Source organism: Hyla sarda, chromosome 1, assembly GCF_029499605.1.
Source record: "Hyla sarda isolate aHylSar1 chromosome 1, aHylSar1.hap1, whole genome shotgun sequence".
Lineage (NCBI taxonomy): Eukaryota > Metazoa > Chordata > Amphibia > Anura > Hylidae > Hyla > Hyla sarda.
This window is the reverse complement of record NC_079189.1, coordinates 401,946,700-401,972,963: the sequence shown is the minus strand read 5'-3', so window position 1 is coordinate 401,972,963 and position 26,264 is coordinate 401,946,700. Positions and strand designations below refer to the sequence as shown.

The following is a 26,264-nucleotide window of genomic DNA, read 5'->3' as shown; positions in this document are numbered from 1 at the left end:
TTCAAGCTATTGAAATTAATGGGATCAGCTGCTACAGTTTCCAGTATATGTTGACATTCTGTTTTTGGTTGGATGCAGACACATATGAATAACAGGAGCACTAACGCAGTATATACCTAGCGGCGGTCAGCTAATGTAAGATACAAAACACCTCTTAATAACTTTGGCCCATATGTGTCTGTCAGTTGTGTGCTATGAGCTATCGTGGAATTTATGTCTATTTCGGATGTACATTATAGTAAACTTGCCCCCCTCACACTATGGCTCTCCTACCAAGTAGCGTAAAAAGCGTTCACATGAATTACACAATGTTGTAAAGAACAAGGGTGCATGATGACGTTTTGTCCTACACTCTCATCTTTACTTTTGTGTTATATGTTAAAGTTAATGGTGAACATTCATGAAAGCGGACGTGCGCCTCTTAATAAAACACAGTGGGCCAAAAATAGGTGAAGCTTTAATAATATGCGACACACCAAAACTTTGCACAAAGTAAATCTCCCCCAATGTGTTAATGTCTTTTGGTCTAATGTTAGTTTTAGCTACTGCTAAAAATATATATGTGTATACAAGTTGGGAGGGTCAAAAAATTTGTCTGCAAGTTGAGTTCACCACTGCATGAGCAAGGCAAGGAAGTAAAACTGGTGGAAGCTCAAAAGTAAGTACATTTGATAAAAGTTATCTACTAAACAAACATGCTGAGGTGAGACAAAAAAATACCATTCCTCAGAGAAGAGACAATTACAGGCATTATTCCGTCCATCGTGGTGAGTTTGAATAGAGTATTGACATTTTTCATACATAATAAATATAATGCATATTAAACATAATACATATTAAAATATACTCAATGCATCACATATATGAATGAATCTTACTGTATATTTTGGAATTCAATAGTGTATCTCATGTTATGCATAATGTGTCTGGATTGCTATTTAGTGATACATCTAATATGTAGCATGATGTTTTGGATTATCATTTAGAGAATTGTTACCATTGTCTTATTTACGATCATTAAGGGGAGAAGGGTCCGATACTGATAACTTTGTTCTATCGTCCAGAATGCGTAATCCAGGATTTTATTCTGTTATGTCACACACTCCTGCTTTTGATCTTTTTCAGGAATCAGTACAGCATGAACTTACATTGCTTTATAAAGGGAATTCTAAAATGTATTTCCTTTTATCTAAATTTGAGCATTATATTTTAAAGGGGTACTCCCATGGAAAACTTTTTTTTTTTTAAGTCAATTGGTGCCAGAAAGTTAAACAGATGCTCAAACATATGCTGCTCATGACAGTTCCTAAAATGGACAGCAGAGGTCAGCAGAGAGCACTGTGGTCATGACGTCAGAAAAATCTAAAAAGTAAAGCATAACCCCTAAAAAGTTTTAATAGAAGTAATTTACAAATCTGTTTAACTTTCTGGCACCAGGTGATTTAAAAAAAAAAAAAAAAAAGTTTTCCACAGGAGTACCCCTTTAAGGAATTGTGTGATCCGGATTAGGCAGTTATTCAACAACCAGATAAAGGGGGCAGTTGTCCTGTTAGACAAAGGTCTATGCTAACTTTTGGACATATCTCTACTATCTAATATACAAACAATTATCAATTGAATGTTAATTCTTTCAAAAGGGAATTGTGCCTCTCAGAATTATAGAAGGCCATAACACTGAGAGACAAGCAGTCTTCAACTTTCCGTCATCACTAACAAGCATATATAAGAGTTGGTGGTAAAAATGTACCTATTTTCAGTGGATAATCCATAAAGGGTTGGCATTCTATACTGTATTATGGTTGCTATATAGATGATCTGCTATTTATATGGGGTCCGGTATTGAAATGGTGAATTTGTTTTTTTACTTTCTGAATGCTAACCCTCTAAATCAATTTCTTACATGAAACAAAAGTATCTTTCTAAAATGTAAATCTTAGTGGGAAGGAAGGCATGGGACATGTCACTTCCACAACATACCATAAAGAAACATTGTTTAATTCCATGCTCCACACGTCCCCATGCCACCCATTTCACGTCATAAAGAACCTTCCTATTGTTGAGGCTGTAAGAGTTCAATTTAGTTGAACTTTAGATTTGGATTTCTGTTGTGAGATGGATGACATACAGAATAGGTTGACACATAGGGGTTACCCAAATCGGACTATCACTCGTGCCAAATACATCCTGTCTCACAAGAATAGACATGATCTTTTAAATCTGGTGCACAAGAACAGGGACAAAAAGTTGATAAGGTGGCTGTTTTCTCTACCCAATACAGCATGGAATACAAGGATATGCTTGCAGAATTATCAATAAATGTGTGTCCTTAATCACCTTAGACCTGTCTTTTGGTAAAGCCATGGCAAATGGGCATTGTTGTGTGTCTAAGAAAAGACCAAACCTAGGTCGGTTATTGTCACCCAGTATGTTTGGCTGTAAATCTAAATCCATTCCTACCTGACTTAAATTTCCATGCTCATATAGGTGCAAACATACAATTTGTCATTCTGTCTCCTTTTGTTATACCTTGAGAAATCAAATCGTTGAACTACAATCTGCCTCTCTAGTCACTGTAGATCCATACAGTTAACAGATTTTACTGGTCATTACTGTGTTTAGGCAATAGACCTACATTATTTCCCTCCCTCTCCCATCCACAGAGGTAGATAGGGCATCTGAGTGAGACAAAGAGCCTTTCCCTTTTGTACCTATATCATAGGGCCATTACAGGAGGTTCTGGAGTGGGCTGCCCTTATTAGGGCATACACTCCACCTAGGTTTAGACTTAGAGAGAGGGACACAGCATTAGAGCTTTATAGGTTAGGTGCCACTATCAGCCAGGCCCTCCCCTACCTTAGTCCCTTTCCCTCCTTCCCGTTTTCTCACACCCTTCGTCTTCTGACCATGGGATTCAGTGTTCATACACCATATTGTGTTGTGTTGGCATGGAAAATGTATGTTACCTTATTTTAGTTATCAGTCTGCATTGGTTTTGGGATCATAATCTTTACTGGAGATTTGCACCTTTTGGGTGTATTGATGGTGATGGTTTTTGGACCTGGTGGATCTTTTTTAATGTAGAATTCAATAAATGTTATGGTTTACTGTTTCAGTGATTTATATTATTTTTACACCCATAGCCTATTTGTGCGAACCTATTTTGATGTGTAACTTTCAGGGGTGTTTACAAATAAATGACTCTTTGTGCATACCACCTGTATCTATGATTTTGACAGAATAAATTGGACACATTAACTGCATTTATTCTGCGCTGGATCCTTTCTTATTCCACTCTCCTTTCTCAAGGGATATTATAAACCTTAGGTAATGAATAAATACAATCCTTGTAGAGTCTGTCCACTAAATCGAGCACCCGTGTTTTAACCATTCACACCATTAACCTCTAATACACTGAAAGAGTACAATAAATCGTCTCACAGGTTACCATGATAGCACAATCACACAGTCGACATAGTGTACATTATAAACATGAATGCATAAATGCAAGATGCACATATATTAATATTTTAGCACTTTACTCAGACTATGCTAATACATCATACTCTGTGTCACTTTGTCCCAGGCTGCTGATTAGGCAACAATTTCTTTACCCTAACAGTAGACTTACTGGGGTCTTATTTACTGTAGGTCCTAAAACCTGTAAATGATATTACAGGCTTCAGTGGTAGATGTTTAAACATGGAAGAAATTGCTTCTACATGGATTTTAGCTCTCACACTTAGCACCATGTGTGCTTACTCAACACTGCCAAGTTATGTTAAATAAAGGACCTGAATGAACTTCCTGATGGAAGAGAGCAGAGGAAGGGGTTAAGTAAAAAAAAAAAAAAACTCCAAAAGGTTATTATAAGAGTTAAATTATTAACAGAATTAGTGAATTACATTATTTTAATTTGTAACGCTGGACATAATGCTTGGAAACTATTATATTGCCATTATATTGCCATATTCATAACTCTATTTAAATATATTTTTTACGAGTTTATATCCTTTACTGTAAACGTGCTTCGTCTATAAATAGCAGTTGGACCTAGAATGACAAAAAGAGAACCACATCCTGAGGTTTAAAGCTACAGAGACACTTAATATATTCTATTTTATTCTTATGCTGCCTTAAAGAGGTACTCTGGTGCTTAGACATCTTATCCCCTATCCAAAGCATAGGGGATAAGATGCCTGATCGCGGGAGTCCCGCCGCTGGGGACCCCCGGGATCTTGCACGCGGCACCCCGTTTGTAATCAGTCCCCGGTGCGTGTTCGCTCCGGGTCTGATTACCGGCGACCACAGGGCCGACGGTGTGTGATGTCACGCCTCCATCCTCGTGTGACGTTACGCTCCGCCCCTCAATGCAAGCCTACGGGAGGGGGCATGATAGCTGTCACGCCCCCTCCCGTAGGCTTGCATTGAGGGGCGGAGCGTGATGTCACACGGGGCGGAGGCGTGGCCCTGTGGTCGCTGGTAATCAGGCCCTGTGGTCGCCGGTAATCAGACCCGGTGCGAACACGCTTCAGGGACTGATTACAAACAGGGTGCCGCGTGCAAGATCCTGGGGGTCCCCAGCAGCGGGACTCCCGCGATCAGGCATCTTATCCCTTAACCTTTGGATAGGGGATAAGATGTCTAAGCACCGGAGTACCCCTTTAACAGCTCTAACTCAATTTCGCCAGGAGCTCCACAAGCCCCTTGAAAGTGTCTTATAGCATCTGGCACCAAGATGTAGCTATAAGCAGCAGATCCTGCTGTCATCTTGTAGATGCAGTCCGATCTGCAGACAGCCTGCTATTGAGCAGGAGGAGCTAGCCCCTTGCAATATAATGGTTCATAAGGGTATGTTATAATGTATTTTATCTAACTTTGTTTGCAGTGGTCTAGAGCTCAGCTGATTCATTTGTAGAGAATATCGAATGAAAATATGATACTCAGATTTTCAACCATGATGGGTGAGTAAAAAGAATATGCAAAAAAGATACATTTTGCTAAATGTGTAACAACCAAATAAAATCAATACATTCCAGTGTGTCTACAGTGTCCCAATGGCTGTTTTATGGTTGTCAGATTAGTCATCCCCAAGTTCTTCACTTATAGTTATATACCTTATAGTATTTGTACTTTATGCAATGTAAACATTTTTTGCTTTGACAATGTATGCTCTAATGTATTGAGAAAATTGTTTATCTCTAGTGGTTACTTTAGGCCAAGTCCACGAACAAGTGACTTGTGCACACACTGGCTATAGACTTAAATTGGAAGGCCCTAGCAAGTGGGATGTCCTCTACTCTGTCTATCCTCTCTGAAGCCTAAGATAGGATATCCTGTTTCCTCTGTACGAGGGGTTAGTCTGATCTAGTGCTAGAGTAAGGAGGTGTAGAGCAATCTGGGGGGCTGAGCCCCCCTCACTTTATCAGTGGTAAAATGAGTCATAGCTGCCCTATTGTCACGATGCCGGCTGGCAGGAGGTGGATCCTCTGTGCCAGAGAGGGATTGGCGAGGACCGTGCTAGTGGACCGGTTCTAAGTCACTACTGGTTTTCACCAGAGCCCGCCGCAAAGCGGGATGGTCTTGCTGCGGCGGTAGTGACCAGGTCGTATCCACTAGCAACGGCTCAACCTCTCTGACTGCTGAAGATAGGCCCGGTACAAGGGAGTAGACAGAAGCAAGGTCGGACGTAGCAGAAGGTTGGGGGCAGGCGGCAAGGTTCGTAGTCAGGGTGGATAGCAGAAGTTCTGGTACACAGGCTTTGGACACACAAAACGCTTTCACTGGCACAAGGCAACAAGATCCGGCAAGGGAGTGCAAGGGAGGAGATCAGATATAGCCAGGGAGCAGGTGGAAGCCAATTAAGCTAATTGGGCCAGGCACCAATCATTGGTGCACTGGCCCTTTAAGTCTCAGGGAGCTGGCGCGCGCGCGCCCTAGAGAGCGGAGCCGCGCGCGCCAGCACATGACAGCAGGGGACGGGAACGGGTAAGTGACCTGGGATGCGATTCGCGAGCGGGCGCGTCCCGCTGTGCGAATCGCATCCCCGACGGCCATGACAGTGCAGCGCTCCCGGTCAGCGGGACCGACCGGGGCGCTGCGGAGAGAGAGACGCCGCACGCGCTCCGGGGAGGAGCGGGGACCCGGAGCGCTAGGCGTAACACCTATGAATGTTGAGCAGCACTTCTACAGGAGGGGGTTGGCCGTAATACATATAATGTAGTTAAATGGGTACTCCGCTTTACCTACATTAGTAGTACTGGAGAAGGTATTGATGTTTGATATTATGTTTGATAATCTAAATACAATCCCACTAGACACACCTAGACCTGATTTCTATTTCTGATCAATATAACAGAACCTGTCTGACAAAGTGATGAAGGCCACGTAATTTTAAATGTCATGATCCAAAGAAATTCAAAAATGGATGAGAAACAAAGTAACTGACATCTTTCAGATTGTAAAGGGTCACAAAGCCATTTTTAAAGGGTAGCTCCCACCATCCTATTTTTTTTTCTGTCCCTGCCTATTGCACATCTATCCCTAACCCCCTCCCTGCTTTTAATTTTTATTATTACTATATTAAAAAAGCTTTTTGTCTGCCTGGCAGTGTGCTCACTACAAGGCAGACTTCCCCAGCAGGCACCACGTCACTGATGCCTGCTGGGGGGGACTTCCGCCCTTAGTTCATCTACACAGGGTGCCTCCAGCTGTTTCATCACTACAACTCCCAGCTTGCCCCGACATCTATTGGCTGTCAGGGCATGCTGGGAGTTGTAGTATTGAAACAGCTGGAGGCACCCTGTGTAGATAAACTATTAGTTACATGCGGCGCTAGCCCGTCCCCTCCGTCTCCCCCCCCCCCCCCCCCGCCATACCCCGTTCCCTCCATCACACCCCCCCCCCCCCCCCAATTACACTTACTGCAGAGTCCGGCAGCGGGCGTGCAGGGACAGCGGCGGCGGCGGCGAGGCAGAGGCCGCGACGAGGCGGAGGCGGCGACGAGGTGGCGGCGGCGTAGGCGGCGATGTGCGGGAGGAGTGGCCTTCCAGCCAGTGGCCGGGGAGCCAATGCGCTCGCTCCCTGCCTGTCTGATTGACAGGCAGGGAGCAAGTGCAGGCTGAATGAAAAAGGACCGATGCCCGCCCGCATCGGTCCTTTTTCAGGCGTGACGTCACACCGAGCTGCAGCCGGCCACTAGGAGGGAGACCCCTAGTGGCCGGTTTTCAAATGAAAATTAAACAATTTTAATTAAAAAATAATAATAAAAGTATATTAGAGATATGTTGTAGTACATAAGTACTACAACATATCAAAAAATTAAGTTGGTGACAGTGCCCATTTAAAGCTTTGGGGCTCCAGCAAACCATGGTGAGAGACATTATCCATAAATGCAGAAAATTTTGGATAACAGTAAACCTTTTCAGGACTGTCTGGCCACCAAAATGACCCCAAGAGTGCAATGAAGACTCAACCAAAAGGTCTTAAAAGAACCCAGAACAGTATCTTAAGAACTGTAGGCCTCACTTGACACAGTTAAGGAGCGAGTTTATGACTCAACCATAAGAAAGGTACCATAATGGCATCCATCGCAGTTCCAAGGCAGGAACAAGATGCTGTGACATGACCTTTAAAAGGTGATTCATGCTCAAAAAACTTTCAATGTGGCTGAATTAAAACAATTCTGTAAAGAAGAGTGGGACAAAATTCCTCCACAACAATGTGAAAGACTCATTGCCAGTTATCGCAAACACTTGATAGCAGTTGTTGCTGCTGAGGGTGGTACAACCTGTTAATAGGTTTAGGGGCAATTACTTTTTCACATAGAGCATTAAAAGGGGTACTCTGCGACCTCCGGGGCGGCAGTGGCGGCAGCAGCGCCAACCACCCTCCATTTATGTCTATGGGAGAGGGCGTGATGGCTGGTACATAGCCGTCACGCCTCCTCCCATAGAAGTGAATAGAGGGGGCATAGTGGCTGGCATCGCCAGTCATCCGGCACAGAGCGGAGTTTGCTCTGTGCACCGAATGACAGGGTTGCCGCAGCGGAGATCCCCGCGAATAGACATCTTATCCCCTATCCTTTGGATAGGGGCTAAAATGTTTTCAGCAGAGTACACCTTTAAAGTTTGGATAGGTTTTTCCCATAACAAATAAATGACCACTTGAAATCTGTATTGTGTGTTTACTTGGGTTATTTTTGTGTAATATTACACTTTGTTTGATGATCTGAACCATTTAAGTGTGACAAATGTGCAAAAAATAAGAGATTGGGAAAGGGACGAATACTTTTCTACATCACTGTATGTATATAAGTTAGCAACTGGCACATTGATAGGAAGTGGAAGGTGGGTATCAAAGGAATGTACCCTGGTTGGGTGACAGTTGAAGGAGGGGTACTGCAGGGATCAGTACTGGGTCCACTTCTTTTCAATATCTTTATTTATGTCCTTGTTACAGAGTAGAATTTCTATATTTGCAGATGACACTAAACTGGGTAAGGTGATCACCACAGAGGAGGATAACGTAATCTTACAGAGGGATCTGGGGAAGCTGGCGTTTTGGTCCCTAGCCAGACCACACAGGGAATTATTTGTCCAATTTTGGGAACCTGTAAATAAGAAGGACATGGCTGAACTATATTGAGTGCAGAGAAGGGCGACCAAGGTAACTGGGGGAATTAGTGGATTAGATACCAAGACAGGTTTTAAGGCTTGGGGTTATTCAGTTTGAAAAATAGACATCTGAGTGAAAGTTTATTTCAGTCATAACATGTACTGGCCTACTTACTGTATTGTCACTATATGAATTGCATATGTAACGTTGAAAACCATTGTTTTGTTGATCTGTATAATAAACTGTTGTTATCGCTATCCTGTCTTCCAGTTATGTTGTGCAGTGGATATCTTGGGGACCTAGAGGGTAAGTTTTGTCTATGTGCAGTTTTTTTTATGGCAATATTTGTATATGTTAAAATATTGGCATTCATTTTCTTTTACCCAGCAATAACATACGCACATGCTACAATACACCTGTAGTACCCATAGAACCAACATCTACTAGATGCATAACATCTACTAGAAAGTGAAAAGGTCACCTTTAATTCTGACTCTCATGTAACCCATTACAGTGGTCCTTCAACTTACAATATTAATTGGTTCCAGAACAACCATTGTATGTTGAAACCATTGTATGTTGAGACCACAACTCTATGAAAACCTGGTAATTGGTTCTGAAGCCACCAAAATGTCATCCAAAAATAGGAAAAAGTGAAGATTAACCCCTGTGATCTCCTGTACGGAGGCCCCGGCTCTGACACGGCTCTCCCGTGCAAGAGGAATGTCGGTCGCAGCCAACACACCCCCTCCATGTATCTCAATGGGAGAGGCGGAGCTGTATGGAGGGGGCGAGGTTGACGACACGCGCACAGCCGCAACAATGCCGGTTCCCAATCATGGAGATCGCAGTCGCACCGGGCACTGGTGCCTAAAGGGACCCCAAAGCACATCTGTGCCATAAAAGACCAGCATTATAATTGGCATATGGGGCCCTGTTGCAGATTTTGCATCTGCAGTGTCTAAGACTGCAGTACTCCTTTAAAGGGGTACTCCAGTGGAGTTACACATTTCTTATAATCAACTGGTGCCAGAAAGTTAAACAGATTCGTAAATGACTTCTATTAAAAAAAAATCGTAATCCTTCCGGTATTTATCAGCTGCTGTATACTACAGAGGAAGTTGTATAGTTATTTTCTTTCTGGCCACAGTGCTCTCTGCTGACACCTCTGTCTCTGTCAGGAACTGACCAGAGTAGGATAGGTTTGCTATGAGGATTTGTTCCTACTCTGGACAGTTCCTGACATGGACAGAGGTGGCAGGAAAGAGCACTGTGGTCAGACTGAAAATAACTATACAACTTCCTCTGTACTTTCTAGCAGCTGATAAGTACTGGAAGGGTTAAGATTTTTTTTAAATAGAAGTAATTTACAAATCTGTTTATCAGTTTAACTTTCTGGCACCAGTTGATTAGAAGAAATTAGTAACTCCACTGGAGTGGCAGTCAGTAGCAGTACTAAGAGCAGTAGGGAGCACTACTAACATATGAGTGAGCAGCTACTCACTTAGGATTATTGTGAATGATAGGAGTACAATAGGAATGACACTAAGATCATAAAATAATTTATTGGTATACATTTAAAACATTGGCACACATTAATTAAGAAAGTTCAAACAGATACAAAAATAATGTGTTTATATGTATTACAAACCCAGCTGATCCTAGGTATTGGATATATTGCTGGAGTTAGGCTATACTGGCCCTACTAGTGCTTTCGGACCCCCTACCTGTTACTGCAGGGAGGCCTTCCTAGAGAACGCCAACCTGCAACAGGAACCTCCTATCTCTCCCTGGTTTTGGAAGGAATGGAGGTACCGGGTGCAGTATGTATAGCACACCACCAGCAATTAATTAGCTGGTTTGCAGAGAAACCTCAGCTAAAATATTCGGTGAGTATACAATATGTAAGCACATCAATATTGGTACAATGATTGCATACAATTTTAGTAAAATTCAAGCCACATAATTTCAACGCGTTTTGTTGTGGCGCATTTCAAAGTGGCCCAACTCTTCAGGGACAAGTGCGTAGAAGGCAGGAGTATAGTTTCTCCCGTCACCTATCTCACTGAATAGTAGTACAATCGTAATACGAAAAATAGAGGTATAGATAATTAATCTGGTGTGTTTAGATAAGAAAGCCCAGGTAGGATTAATATGTAGGTAATGGTCCAAGGATTATGTTCCCTCTTGTAGATAAATAAATGCCATCCTTTGGTTGGCACGGCAGGTGTGTAGGTGCAGGGTGGTTGGTGCACAGATGCAGTCGCTTAATTTGGTTGCTATCACTTGTTTGAGGCTGATAGAGGTGAGCTTTATATATGAGGGCACAGTAGTTCACCCACAAGAAGATGGTCCTACATTAAAGTTAGGGCAATATCAGATGGCATCCTTTATATGGTGTAGGGAGCCATAGGGATACCAGATTACCTGCTTACAGTTTAGCTGGATTGGTGGTCAGCATCTGCAGGGGTCAGGATGACACTGATAGGAAACATAGGGTGGTTATAAATGGTACTTATTCTGATTGGGTGGCTGTTACTAGTGGGGTACCACAGGGGTCCATCTTGGGTCCTGTTCTATTTAATATATTTATTAATGACCTTGTGGAGGGGTTGATAGTAAAGTAGCAATCTTTGCAGATGATACTAAACTCTGTAAAGCGGTAAACACTATAGAGGACAGTGCACTGTTAGGCTGGGTCCACACTACGTTTTGTCCCATACGGGAGCGCATACGGCAGGGGGGAGCTAAAAGCTCGCGCTCCCGTATGTTACCGTATGCGCTCCCGTATGTCATTCATTTCAATGAGCCGACCGGAGTGAAACGTTCGGTCCGGTCGGCTCATTTTTGCGCCGTATGCGCTTTTACAACCGGACCTAAAACTGTGGTCAACCACGGTTTTAGGTCCGGTTGTAAAAGCGCATACGGCGCAAAAATGAGCCGACCGGACCGCACGTTTCACTCCGGTCGGCTCATTGAAATGAATGACATACGGGAGCGCATACGGTAACATACGGGAGCGCGAGCTTTTAGCTCCCCCCTGCCGTATGCGCTCCCGTATGGGACAAAACGTAGTGTGGACCCAGCCTTACAAATGGATCTGGATAGGTTTGAGGTTTGGGCTGGGAAGTGGCACATAAGTAATGCACATGGGGAAAAAAAATCCGGGCTGGGATTATGTATTAAATGGGAGAACATTTGGGACAACTGACATGGAAAAGGACTTAGGAGTCTCAGTTAACAGTACATTTAGCTGTAGTGACCAGTGTCGAGCAGCTGCTGCCAAGGCAAATAAAATCATGGGGTGCATTAATAGGGGCATAGATGCCCCCGACAAGGAAATAATTCTACCGCTGTACAAATCACTAGTCAGACCACACATAGAATACTGTGTACAGTACTGGACACCAGTGTACAAGAAAGATACAGTGGAAAAAAGAAGGATTAGGGGAGACCTAATAACTATGTATAAATATATCAGGGGACAGTACATAGATCTCTCCCATGATCTATTTATACCCAGGACTGTATCCATAACAAGGGGGCATCCTCTACAACTTGAGGAAAGTAGGTTTCTACACCAGTACAGACGGGGTTCTTTACTGTAAGAGCAGTGAGACTGTTGAATTCTCAGCCTGAGGAGGTGCTCATGGTGAACTCTGTAAAAGAATTTAAAAGGGGCCTGGATGCATTCTTGGAGAAGAATAACATTGCTGGTTATGTATACTAGTTTTAAAGGGACAGAAGGTTGATCCAGGGATTTATTCTGACTTCCATATTTGGAGTCGGGAAGGAATTTTTACCTCTAGTATGAGGGTTTTTTGCCTTCCTCAGGATCAACTCAGTAGGGACTCATTAGGGATATAGGTTGAACTTGATGGACTCTGGCATTTTTTAAACCTTGTTATGAACTATGTTACTATAACATACCACACACACTAAATGTTTGGTCCTCCCAGGCCTTGTTCGCAGTAGATCTGTGTGGCTACAAGTGTGCTGTACAATGGAAGGCCTCCATTCAGGTTGGCGTGTTCATTGTTTATGTAGTGATTATCAAGGCTTATAAGAATACATACATAAAGTCATTCTAATAGACCATAGTCAGCTCCTTACTGGCCCTTAACAGACTGCTATTGAACTGGATTACAGCATCTATAGTAGGACACCATGGAGAGCCATAACAGCCACTATAGTGTATTAGATAACTTTTATTAATGACATTCACTATACTGCTGCTATGACACTTGCTATTGTTTTGTAAGTGAGGCGCATACAAAATCTGGAACTACATTTAAATAAATTAATTAAAAATGAATACACGTCTACATGTTCTCTTTCAGATGCTAAAATATTACTGAAGCTGGTGACATTCCCTGACTACCATGGGTATATAACAGGGGAAGCTGTATCATTGATGTGTTTGGTACCTGAAGAAAGCAGAAATGAATCAATTGTATTTTATAAGGACTCTACTGTTATCTCACAAAACAATTCAACATATAACATGTCACGGCTGGACAGGTCGCATGTGGGGATTTACGGGTGTATAATGGGGAATAGAAGAAGTAATGAAAAAGCGATCCATGTCTATGGTAAAGTGACATTATTATCATTTATGCTTTTTTTTTACTTATTTTTACAAAAGGTGACACCAAGCTTAATATGTTGCAAAAATGCTGAGAAAAAAACCTTTATTTTTATTTATTTAAAAATTCTCCCTCAACGTTAAACATCACAATTATACAATCAGATTCTAACTGCCTGAGCTGCCACTAGGGGGATCTTACTACATTCTGGTTTACATGGCTCTCATTAAAGTCAATATTATCTATGTATACAGTAAGTTCCTAAAGTCCCCCTAATGGTAATACAGGCAGTCCGAGTTCCTTCACTTATATAGCTCCAGCATATTTTGCAGCACTGTACAGAGATAATCATTACTTAAATTGGTCCCTTTCTCTATTGGGGCTCACAGTATTAATTCCAAATTAAAGGTATTCTCCATATTATCTTTTTATCCATATACAATTTCAGAGGCGAAAAAGGGATTATTAAGACATTTATAGGGGTTAGAATATGACAATTTTAAACGTATACATTTTCCTGCATGTAGTTATGATTTTTTCCAGAAGTACGACAAAATCAAACCTATATACCTATATCATTTTAATCGTATGGACCTACAGCATAAATAGAAGGTGTCATTTTTACCGAAAAATGTACTGTGTAGAAACGGAAGCCCACAAAAATTACAAAATGGCGTTTTTTTTTTTTCAATTTTGTCTCACAATGATTTTTTTTTCCGTTTTGCCGTAGATTTTGGGGTAAAATGACTGATGACATTACAAAGTAGAATTGTTGGTGCAAAAAGTAAGCCATCATATGGATTGTTAGGTGCAAAATTGAAAGAGTTATGATTTTTTAAAGGTAAGGAGGAAAAAACGGAAATGCAAAAAACGGAAAAACCCTGGGTCCTTAAGGGGTTAACCTATCAGGATTTTTTATGTCTAGTAAATGAAGCTAAATATACCATGGAAACAGGGTCCAGACTCTTATAAATATATTATGATGCTTTGTAATACTTTTTAATGCATTTAAAAAAAAAATTATGCTTACATCTTAATTCTGTGTTATCTAATTATACTGTAGATCGGTTTCCTCCACCACTGATTTCATTAGAGGAACCAGATATTCCAGAAAGTCCTGTCATTCTGAAATGTTCTGCTTCCAGCATTTCTGAATGGAAATACTTTAGATTTTATAGTGATGGATCAGAAATCTTCATGGCAACATCATTTCCAAAAATGGCCATTAAGGAGTTAAGTATCTCCATCCAAAGGACCCCTGGGGTCTATTCCTGTAAATACCAAGTGCAGAAGCTTGGAAGGTTAATAGATTCAAAGCCAAGTAAAAATGTACACGTAAGTCGGTTAGGTAAGTCCCTATTACATTATATGATATCATACAGGGAAATAAATAAACAATTCCAACTTGCAATATTACTCCAAAAAATGTAATTTCTTGTGGAAGCAGACTTTACAAGGAAAAACAGATCCACGAGCTCCGTGACTCCAATTCATGAAACAGAAGAGGTAATGATCGCAAAGACACCAACAAGTTATACATCGGCAGGTAAAAATGTAGATTTCAAAGCTATTAAGTTTTACTTTCGTGCAGGCTTCAATTTTATGATATATATATATATATATATATATATATATATATATATATATATTTCTGAATATATGTATATTTATATACACACACATATATTTGTTGTTTGCTTGTTTTCTTCATTGTATAGTGTTATTCCAAATATTTTTTTGTTTTTGTTTTTTGAAGAAGATTTAACAACAAAAAGCAGATCCACAATCTCAAAGACTACAATTTCAGCAGACCAAGAAATGATCACCAGGATACCAAAAAGTTATACCTCTGCAGGTAAAAGACTTTAAAGAATGTAATGCTACTTCCAAAGTAAGAAAGGTTGTGGCACTCACCAGCTCATTTTACTTATTTTATTTGAGTGAAAGTAGTTCACATACAATGGTTCAAATGGACACCAACAAGGTATATCAGATGTACAGCCTGTGGACAGCTGTTTTGCATTATGGGCACTTAGACAAAGCCCTGAATGCGGGATGATGCCTGGTGCCGATATAGTTGCAACACCTCACATATGTCACCCAGTAGTAGATTGGGGGGCAATGAGGAAATTGCTTCCCCTTATAAAAAGTTGATGAAGGTGAGATTTGCTCACCTTTACACCCCTTAATGCACTGGAGTGCAATTAAGAGTGTATGGAGCAAGCTCCTGAATAGAGCTTGTTTTATGCAGGGGCTTCTGCTGATAGGTATTGGCTATTAAATGGCAGTTAGGTCGTTGGTGGTGCAGTGCAGCTGGGTTATTGGCGGATCTCCCGCCTACATCACAGTCATTGACTGTAGATCCGTTGGTCCAGAAGCCAGAGTGCTTACCTAGGCCTATGTGCCTGCAAGGACTTTTCTATTGAGCAGATCATGTACTGCATTGACATGTATGAGCAATTGACCGATTGCTTATATAAGTTCCCGAATGTGAAAAAAGAAAAAACTAAATCCATGCAGTGTATCTGGCATAGCTTGGACTATTTTATCAAAAATTCCCATGGCCTTTCATGAATTATGTGCAGAAGCATTAGTGATAATGACAACTGGAAATATTTTTCAGCCTAATTAACTATATAACTATGTAACGTGAATGTATTAAGCAGGCTGGATACTGAGCTATGGGGAGCAGAATGGAACTGTCAATAGACCTGTCTAACAAGGTAATCGAAATAGATGAAGATGAAAATAGATATAAATAGATATTCAAGGTCTTAAACATTCCAGTCAGCACTGTTTAATCCCTTATTAAGCAGTGGGACATTCAGAATTCTCTTGATACCAATCCAAGGGAGATGGTGATGACAGAAAGATGGTGATGTAGGCTGTAGGGGTTGGTCAGAGATGGTGAAATCACTCAGTAATTTTTACTTAAATGACTTTGCTACACACTTTTGGCTTTTCATTTTGCAGTGGCTGCTGATATATATAAACTGTGACTTTTCTTCAAAAAAGATGCATATTTTTCTCAAAGTTCTACATTTTTTTACAAATCTATACCAACACAGACCCGGCTTACAAAACTGGCTGTGGAGAACATTTATTTAAAAGATTTTTTGCGCAATGTGGTGAAAGGTGGCAGAAAAGTCGCAGAAGAGGTATCCTACAAAGTGGTGTTCAGAAGTGATTTATTGTTTTTTGCTTACATTTGCCAAACTTATTTTAGTTATATATCTTGGGGTGACAGTTTTATTAAAATAAAAACATTTTAAAATAAAAGCATTTTTCTATTCAATGGAAGCTATAACAGATTTATGAAAGGTAGTGAAAGGGTTTTGCAAGAACTTGAAAACCAATGACAGTATGTAAAGTCCTTGCACTCAAATATTTAAACAAAATAATAAAATTGTGAGACAATCTCATCAGTACGGCAACCATTCTAAGGTTATAATTTTATAAAGATAGGGCGTTTAAAAGCTTCAGGTCTTTCAACATAGAATATTAGAATAAAGTTCTAACTGACTTAGGCTCCTTTCACACTATATTGTTGCTCCGCTACAAACGGACGTTAATGGCTCTTTTTATTTTTTTTCTACTTTGGCTGCCATTAACTTTGGCTGCCATTTGCTCCATTGTAACGGAGCAAAACTGGAGTTATAACAGGCAAAGAAGATCCCATTCACTTGAATGGGATTCCTCTAAAGTCTCGTTATGATAGCGAGAGAAAAAAACATGACATGCACAAATTTTTCCCCCGCTATTTTCCTAACGGACGTCACCTACCGGACGAAAACGGTAGTGTGAAAGGAACCTTACACACGTATTCACTTTATTGAAAAAATTTTATCTTCAAACTGGAATTATTTTTTTTTTTTTATTATCGAAAGATAATTTTTTGTTGTTTTGTATTTTATCTCCTAGCAACAGAAACTTCAACCTCTCAAAGTAACACATTATGGACAAACTGGGAACACCAAACCAACGGGATAAATTCTTATTCCAGTGATAACGGTAAAAGTGTTATTGAAAATAAAATACACTTCTATTGATTTCCTTTAAATAGTTCTTGTCATTTCAAGCACCCTCCTTCCAGCCTAGTTGATTCCAGATCCTAACATATTTATTAATTACTTACTTTTTTTTTTTTAATGACTCCTTACCCCTAAAAAAAATGTGGCTACTAGATGACTTACATCCCTGCAAACTGCTGTCAACTTCTTGTTGTTAGGGGAATTCCACCTCTAGCAACTAAGAGATCAGAATGGAACACAGGAGTTGGGGGCAGGTCTTAGCTAGTGTTATGCACAGGAGATAAGAAGAAAGCTTGAGCTGTATACCTGCAATCTGTGAGCATGTCTGCCTTCTCCAAAGGGTCCATACTTTTGCCTGAAAGTTAAATCAAGGCTTTCCTCTTATATCTGACAACCCATAAAGTTGCCTCCTGTATGTAATATCCCTCTGCTGCTCCTTTGCAGGCTTTATCAGCAGCAGCAGTAGTTTAGTTGAAGCCCTTCCTTGCTGCACTGTGTATTTCCTTTCTGCCCACATAGCAAACCCTGGACAATAATATTCCACTTTCCCCCTATATGCCATCTATAGTAATTAACTAAAAATCATGCTGTAGCCAGTGCCAGCCTGGTCAGTCCAGTGCACTTTCATCAGCACTATGTTGTTGCACAACAGAGAAGAGTAGGTACTGTCCTGTGATTGGGCAGAGAAATGAAGGACCGATGTCCATAAGAACTACTGGCAAACAATCAAGATCTCTTACAAACCCCTGAAAGGGTGGAAATCAGAAAAAGCTTTGTACCAAGGTGCAGAGAACCAAGAAATCATCAGCACTCTGTTACTTTAGATGAATCAGTGCATGGCTTTATCCATCTTGTGTTACAAGCAGTTACATTTCGGCTGTCTCAAACAGCCATTATTATGCCAGATAGAGGCTTAATAATGGCTGTGTGAAACAGCTGAAACGTAGCTGCTTGTAACACAAGAGGAATAAAGCCATGTACTGATTCATCTGAAGTAACAGAGTGCTGCTGATTTCTTGGTTCTTTGGATACTGGAGGGCCTCTAATCCAGGCTCAAACAGCTTGCACCCGGACAACTACAGTGGTTGTGCTGCTCTCCTGTGAAGTGTGTGTACCAGCATGGAGACTTACAGAAGCTAGATAGAGCAGCGAGAGCAATTTGTCACCACTCTGAAGGGTTATTCTAACAAATTCCGGCAGGTTTTTAAAAATCTTTTGAAAGTACAAGTACGCTTTAAAGTTTTGTCACAGTTGGGCAGGAATAACCAAAGCTATACAAAATGCCTGTGCTAAAATGTTTAGGCCAACATTCTATAATAACACCCCTCTAACTGAATAAACAGAATAAATAAGCAGAGCTGAATTTGAAGCGCCTTGCAGTCCTAAACATTAGACAAGGTCAGAAATGTACATCAGTGTTCTGGATTTCCTCCTTACCTGTGTTTAACTTTAACTTATTTTTGTTTTTCAGATGTAATGCTTACAAGAATATATTACTCTGTTGGCAGCCTGCTTGGTATATTAGTGATGGTTCTAGTCATTCTCCTCTTATGCAGATTTTACTTACCCATTAAGCGTGAGTTAATATATTATCCTAGGACAAGTGTTTAAATAAGACACAGATTAAATAAGGCAACATGTTAAAAATAATAAAATCTTCTTCCTCACTAACCCCGGGAGATGTTCCTGTCCACATGGATGGTGAGGATATTAAGTAAGAAAGTCTCCTCGGCCAACCTCACAAGTAGTCCCCTAGGCGGGGAGCTGTGCTTGCCTAGTCCCGTCTTCTATGTCTGTAATTATACCTTCTCAGCATGATTGACAGCCCGGGCATGGTCTGCGTCATTGCTCTGCTCCATCTGCAAAGGGAGCAGAGCGGTGACATAGGCTGTCAGTCATGCTGAGGGGCAATGATTACAGCCGGAGCCGACGGGACTTGGTGAATATAGCTCCCCACCCAGGGGACACTTTTAAACTATATATCTTCACCATCCCTGCAGGCAGGAACATTTATTGGGGGTTATTTACATATTTAAAATATTTTTTTTGTTTATTTTCATACAATTTTTAGTCCACCCTATGGGACTTGTATGCGCAACCATTTGGTTGCTAATACACATCAATTCAGTACATCCATTACATATGTGCCAGTTCTATCAATAACATAATGCTGGTAGCCTTGTAGGCCTAGAAAAGGCCTTGGGCTGCCGTGTCAAAGGTCTGGCTCCCTGCAATCATGTCCACCAATGACAATTAAGGCTGCTGCTTAAATGCTGATGGCATTTTTTGACAGAGGTATCTAAACCATTATTTGCTTGCAGCGCTTGGCAGTGAGTCCTGTGCCCTCCCCAATACACTCTTAATGTAAAGAAACATCATGGGTTGTTAATGAAACACCGAAACTTCCCCTCTTTTCAAATCTATTCTTGGATTTGTATTCCAAAACTGCAATAAAAAAAACTGAACTTGTGAACACTCCCTAGGCAGTGTTGACGCTTTGTATTTTTGTTGTGTTTTTAGCATGCAGTTTTTTTGTTTTCATTGGTAAACTCCCATGGCAAATTAACATGGCAAATATCAGAATCGTAAGCACTAGCAATGGCCTCTAGCTCTACCATCGTACCATTTGGTGCTTTACGGGCTATTTCCTGTGGTCTATGATGGAGAGGCAATCCAGAAGGCCTAGCCCCTTATGAACTGTTTTAAGGACTCTATACGGCTTTCCAGGAGCCGTCTCATTATCAACAGAGAGCACATGTTGGATAGTCCAGTTGTCGATAAAGAAGAGGACTAATGTCCCTCTACTTCCCCATCTTCCCATATGTTTGCTGAGCAATTGGGTCCTATGATCTTCCCCTCCCTACCCCGGTAGTAGCTTGACTCCCCACCCTCCGATCACCGACTCTAATATTTTTTTGTTTGACTTAGTTTTTATGATATCTGCAGGAACCACTAAACATTATTGCCAGCAGTATACTCCTTAGGCGAAAGTGCTACTGTCAAACAATATCACAACAAAAAACACAACACAGCCTAACTCTTACTTTTGGTAATATCATTGCTTTCAACATATACAGATTTAGTACGCGATAACAGTCAGACTAGGTTGCTCAACACATTTAGTTGACGTGCTATGACTCTGACAGTTAACTCTGCCACATCTGTACTTATATACAAGTAATAGTAGGATTGTAAGGGTATCTACTGACCCATATACAGAATCTCCCAAGATAACAATTACAGAATGAAGGGGGGGGAGGTGCTTATAAGACTTAACTTTTAATAACTCAGACTAAAAAATAATATTTATGTGATGCAAATATGTGAGCTGTAGCACTATAGTGCAAAGTGCACAAGCTCAATGGACGCCAGGGTATACCTGCTAAAATTACAACAAATGGGGAGATAGCTCCCACAATATGATCAATTATGTCCACAATCAGGACACCAATGCCCAACCAGGGCTAACTGTGTCCAAAACCACAATGCCCTACGCGTTTCGGCACATTGTAACATGTGACCTCCTCAGGGGCTCAGAATGTGGTACATATCAGCTCTTATGATAGAAATACAGTAATGCAAATAATATGGTGAGCAATAATAATGAATGAGCCACCGATTACTAAGGCTCAAAACATGGAGTACTTCCTTATCCTGATAGCTGGAGTCCACCTGCAAATGAACACACAAGAAAGAATGTACCGTTCAATATGGCCTATCCTGACTCGGCGGTGTCTGTAACAAACACATGCATACACTCACGGTTCTATCAGGGATACGACGCGACACCTGTAAAATAGAAAGAAAACATCTATTTGTTCTGGCACACTCCTGTGTCGCGGTGTCTGCGCCTTTAATAGAAAGGAATCACACTCACGGTTCCGGCGTCCTCTATACGGATAGAAGCTCCAGGGAATGTGTTACCCGCAATGGCGGGGAGCCGAGCTGTTTGCCGGCTACTCACACATGTCTCCTGAGCAGTCGGCGTCTGACGCCTTATTCACTTCCGGGGCTGGGGGAGGAGTCCCCGCCCAGTTGCCATCTCCATGCCAATGCCGAGGCAGGAGGGCGTGTACCACCACCCGCTCATCTCGCGGGAAGGTGAGCAGGGAAAAGTTTAACCCTGAATGTCCCTTGGGATAGGATATATACTGTGAGTCAGAAGGTAAGCTGGTTCACAAGTAATCGCATAGGCTTAATCGGCTACATCCAGATCGCACCCTGGGGATGCAATATATGGATCAGTGACATGCACATGAATATTTTAAAATGGAAAATAAATAAAATAGAAACGTAAAAAAAATGTGAAATAATTTCTAGGGCAGAACTTGGTTCAAAAAACGCCCCGGAAAATAGGGACCAAATGAGGGGCGTAGGGTTGGCACAGACAAGGGAGAATCATCAGGAAAGCTATAATATATGAGCAGCTATCATTAAATTATATCAGTAAATACAAGAGTACTCATACGATAATATTGAGAAAGTATACCGCCGGGAGGGGATTTCCAAATAAAGGGAGATGCGAAGGGAAATAGACAGGGGCCTAGTGGACCTATATGAGCCCTAAAGAGCCCTACCACTAGTCCTTAGACCTAGGCGGCCTAATATTCCCTAATATTAGGGCGGCCACCCCGCCTAGGTCAAGGGACTATCCCAAGGGGCATTCAGGGTTAAACTTTTCCCTTCTCACCTTCCCACGAGACGAGTGGGTCGTGGTACACGCCCTCCTGCCTCGGCGTTGGCATGGAGATGGCGTCTGGGCGGGAACTCCTCCCCCAGCCCCGGAAGCGGATAAGGCGTCAGACGTTGATTGCTCAGGAGACATGTGTGAGTAGCCGGCAAACAGCTCGGCTCCCCGCCATTGCGGGTAGCACATTTCCTGGAGCTTCTATCCGTATAGAGGACGCCGGACGTGAGTGCGATTCCTTTCTATTTACAGGCACAGAAACCGCGACACAGGAGTGTGCCAGAACAAATAGATGTTTTCTTTCTATTTTACAGGTGTCGCGTCATATCCCTGATAGAACCGTGAGTGTATGCATGTGATTGTTACAGGCACCGCCGAGTCAGGATATGCCATATTGAACGGTACATTCTTTCTTGTGTGTTCATTAGCAGGTGGACTCCGGCTATCAGGATAAGGAAGTACTCCATGTTTTCAGCCTTAGTAATCGGTGGCTCATTCATTATTATTGCTCACCATATTATTTGCATTACTGTATTTCTATCATAAGAGCTGATATGTACCACATTCTGAGCCCCTGAGGAGGTCACATGTTACCAGGTGCCGAAACGCATAGGGCATTGTGGTTTTGGACACAGTTAGCCCTGGTTGGGCATTGGTGTCCTGGTTGTGGACATAATCGATCATATTGTGGGAGCTATCTCCCCATTTGTTGTAATTTTAGCAGGTATACCCTGGCGTCCATTGAGCTTGTGCACGTTGCACTATAGCGCTACAGCTCACATATTTGCATCACATAAATACTATTATTCAGTGTGAGTTATTAAAAGTTAAGTCTTATAAGCACCCCCCCCCCCTTCATTCTACATCTGTCCTTATACCAACATCTTTAGCCTTTACCTTTTACAGTATATGATTACATTATTCTTGTTATATGTGTTTCTTTAATAGGAAAGAAGAACAGCCACAAGAGAACATCATTTGTAAGTAACAGATTTCTATGTATATTTCTTAAAATATGATTTAGATCAGACATGAAATATGGGGATTTATTAATGAACCCTCTAAGTTTGTAAATGAAAGAGGGAAATCAATAGGTGACAAACTGATAAGAAGCAAAAAAGATCGTCAGACATTTCTGGCAACTTGTTACAATGATACATTTGCATGCTCGGCATGCTGTACACATTTTAATAACATAAAAAAGTCAGAAGATTTTTTACATGTTTAAGAAACAAAGTTATCTATCTGCTTAAATGTCAGTGTGGACAGGAACATATTAGTCACAACTAAACCAATAAAAATGCTATGAACATAAGTCAGCAATAAGGTGTATTTTGCTATGAAGTTAGCAGTAGACAAGGAAAGAGCTAGTATCAAATATGTGACATCATTTTAAAGCAAAGAGTTACATTGTAACACAATTGAAATGGCAAATTGTACAACAAATTCCAGTTAATGTAACTGAAGAATAGAAAAAAACACCTATTAGACTAGGTTTCCACTTGGTTTTTTTTCTGGCAGTTTTTGGAATACTACCACTGCAGTTTTTGAGCCAAAGTCAGAAGTGGGTCCATAAGGAAGGAAAAGTATAAGTCCTTCCTTTATATGTCCTATTCCTTTTGAATACACTTCTGGCTTTGGCTCAAAAACTGCAGTGGCAGATATCCAAAAACTGACAGAATAAAAACCAAGTGGAAACCTAGTCTTAGCAAGAGAAACATATTGGATTATTGAACTTTGTACAAGAATTTTGATGTTTGTAGTTTTAAAATGTTCCTGTAAACTGAGTCATCTGTAAACAAGGCCTGGCTGCTAGATGGATGAGAGGGATTTGGATGAACAACAGCAGCAAGGTTTTCTTCACATTGTGGGGCACCTCGACTGTTCCATGTGGCCTTGTGATTCTAGAGATGGCATAGTGCCCCGTTTACTGCATCTGGTAAAGCAGGAAGGAAATTCCACGTGGCAGAGTACTGGACAGGTACACCACCACCTCTCACTGTTCGAGGGGATGAAAAAGAAAATCAGTAATGTCAGCCACTGGTTACTGGTCTGGACCACTTTGAAAGAAATGGTAGTCTGACATCACTGCACCGAGGAGCGGAGCAGGAGGACACCTAAAGGGAAGCGCAGGCACAGGGCTGCTGTGGGCAGTAACTACCATCAGCTTTGTTGATCCACTGCCCCTGCAGACCGGGGACCTACTGCTATGAGCCATAGTAATTGGTCCCCAGACCAGAGGAGCAGTGGACCACGAAAGTGGGACAGTATGGTGGCCTAGGACTATTTATGGGGGTAGTTTGGGGGCCTACAGCTATATTTGGGGGCATAGAGGGAGCCTAACAACTTTATGGGGACGCAAATCGGGTACAATTACTGTGTGTGACAATAAACATGAGGAGTTTGTAAATAGGTGTGCATTATACTGCAGAAAGTAGCCTAAAATGTTTGTTTGAGATTCCAGGTGTGTGAACCATATCATGGAACACATAAAAATGAGGACTCAGTTCCAAAGCGCTTCCCCTCAAATTTAGTAAATGGCATGCCAAAGCAGAAGAATTTCTTGGTATAAAAGGAAAGCAATACATTTATTTTATACCAAGAAATTCTTCTGCTTTGGCATGCCATTTACTAAATTCAAGGGAAAGCGCTTTGGAACTGAGTCCTCATTTTTAAGTGTTCCATGATATGGTTCACACACCTGGAATCTCACTTAAAGCACTGAGCGTCTAGTACACTCAGAGGGGACCCTGGAGCTGCTGACGTCACGCCGACTAAGCGATACTACATGCCCTCAGCTCAACGCCCTCTGGTAAGCCTAAAATTAGCTTTCTCTAAGGGGCTCACCTACCATAAACATACCACACTAGGAGCGCATCTCTTTTTTTCTTTTTCTTTATGTAAAATGTTTGTTTGGCTGGTTCTGTGGAGAAGTCTTGTATGGGAGAAATCTTAATGGCGGTCTAGACCAGATAGTGAAGAAAAGAAAACAACTCCGGTTAGAGAAGACGTCACCTGTAAATCGGGGGACTGGGGAGATAGGGAGAGGAACAGTAGGGGCCTGTTATAGAGGAAAGTAAAGCATATGAATTATACTATAATCATTACAAAATGTCTCTAATATGGGGGTACAATTTTTTTGAGAATGGGCTGTCAAGGGGTACTCAGGCAAAAAAAGGCTGAGAACCACTGCTTTAAGAGAAATTATTTTTTTTATTGAAAAAGACATGGAGGCTATATTATTTTTGGGGTGATTTGGCGCAACCCAAGTAGTCAAGTGGCGGAAAAAGTGGAAGTCACTCGCAACACTTATAAATGCCTTTTTTAAGCATATCACAAGTGAACCCTCAAGCCTACATCTACTGGGAAAAGATAAAATTTAAATCTTATAATACTATATATCACATATAGCAAACTATTATAGTTTGTATTATATGATCACAGTGTATCACCACTTCATCTTTCTTTTGTTAATTTTAGTGGATGAACCGTAGCGCCCAGAGAAAATCTAGGAAGGCATCACCATCGTTTCCGTTACCAATTATTGTGAATGAGAAAGAAGATCAAAACTTATACGAGCAACCTGATCCATGTACAACCTTCATAAACCCTTCATCATCACTGAAGCCTGCAAACAGTCAGGGATCATTTGTTCATTCTGTGGACCAAGGGCAAATTATCTATGATACTGTGCAGGAACCTGCTCCTATCTCTTCAGTATATGTTACAGTGGCAATTTAGAAACATTTATAGTCTTCTTCAACAAGAATCCGGAATACATTCCAAATTATGACATGTCATATTATTAATAAATTCTTTTTTGTGTTATGTATATCAAGCCATAAAAATTGTCCCTCACAGCAAATGATAGGCTCCAAATCATGTTTACATGTTGTTTTCTGCTGGATCTTTGGAGCCTAATATTGTGTCCAAACTGAAGGATGATATTATGATGGGCCAGTCTGACCATGCTGATCATGGAATCATTTCATGCAGCTTCAATAATACAAATAATATATGAAACTACATATAATAATTAGAGATGAGCGAATCGAAGTTGACGAACCCGAATTCGTTATGAATTTCAGGAAAAATTAGATTCGCAATGAATACGAATATCGCCGCGATTCTATCGCGCAAATCGCTTCATTAAACTCCATTTTACAGCGTTCCAGGCTATTGGAGACCTAAGATGGCGGATCCACATGTGAGTACATGGGGCAGGGGATTATGGGAGGGCGGGAAACAGCTGCGGGAATGAAGGTAGGCGGGCTGACCCTGAATCACATGTGAGATGCAGCCTATCAGTGTTCACTGACCCCTGTGATGTCACAGCCCCTATATAAT

At 41.3% G+C, this 26,264-nt stretch overlaps 2 protein-coding genes across 5 annotated transcripts in view; one reads left to right on the top strand and one right to left on the bottom strand.

The window, feature by feature from the left end:
- Nucleotides 1-2,481, bottom strand: part of LOC130277384 (Fc receptor-like protein 5) — a 113,446-nt gene extending 110,965 nt beyond the window's left edge. Inside the window, exon 1 of the mRNA XM_056528068.1 lies at nucleotides 2,458-2,481. The gene's annotated coding sequence lies outside the window, so the exon portion shown is untranslated. The remainder of the gene's footprint in view (nucleotides 1-2,457) is intronic.
- Nucleotides 691-25,761, top strand: LOC130277404 (uncharacterized). 4 transcript variants are annotated; one of them, XM_056528092.1, is made up of 11 exons: nucleotides 691-767; nucleotides 4,886-4,961; nucleotides 8,884-8,919; nucleotides 12,954-13,205; nucleotides 14,263-14,547; nucleotides 14,647-14,745; nucleotides 14,959-15,054; nucleotides 17,121-17,210; nucleotides 18,702-18,806; nucleotides 22,866-22,897; nucleotides 25,398-25,761. In XM_056528092.1, exons 2-11 carry the CDS (start codon nucleotides 4,934-4,936, stop codon nucleotides 25,656-25,658), a joined length of 1,284 nt encoding a protein of 427 aa, XP_056384067.1. In that variant the 5' UTR covers nucleotides 691-767; nucleotides 4,886-4,933; the 3' UTR covers nucleotides 25,659-25,761. The 4 variants fall into 4 exon arrangements, with proteins under 4 accessions (XP_056384067.1, XP_056384052.1, XP_056384057.1 ...); XM_056528077.1 differs by having other exon boundaries at nucleotides 14,956-15,054; XM_056528082.1 differs by lacking the exon at nucleotides 691-767 and adding an exon at nucleotides 2,639-2,954 and having other exon boundaries at nucleotides 14,956-15,054.
- Nucleotides 25,762-26,264: the final 503 nt, after the last annotated feature.

Excerpts from the sequence above, each read along its gene's own strand:
- LOC130277404 (XM_056528077.1), top strand. The coding sequence starts at position 4,934 with ATGATACTCAGATTTTCAACCATGATGG. Across the intron at positions 14,548-14,646 it reads TGTACACGTAAGTCGGTTAG|ACTTTACAAGGAAAAACAGA; the intron begins GTAAGTCCCTAT and ends TTGTGGAAGCAG. Across the intron at positions 18,807-22,865 it reads ATTTTACTTACCCATTAAGC|GAAAGAAGAACAGCCACAAG; the intron begins GTGAGTTAATAT and ends TTTCTTTAATAG.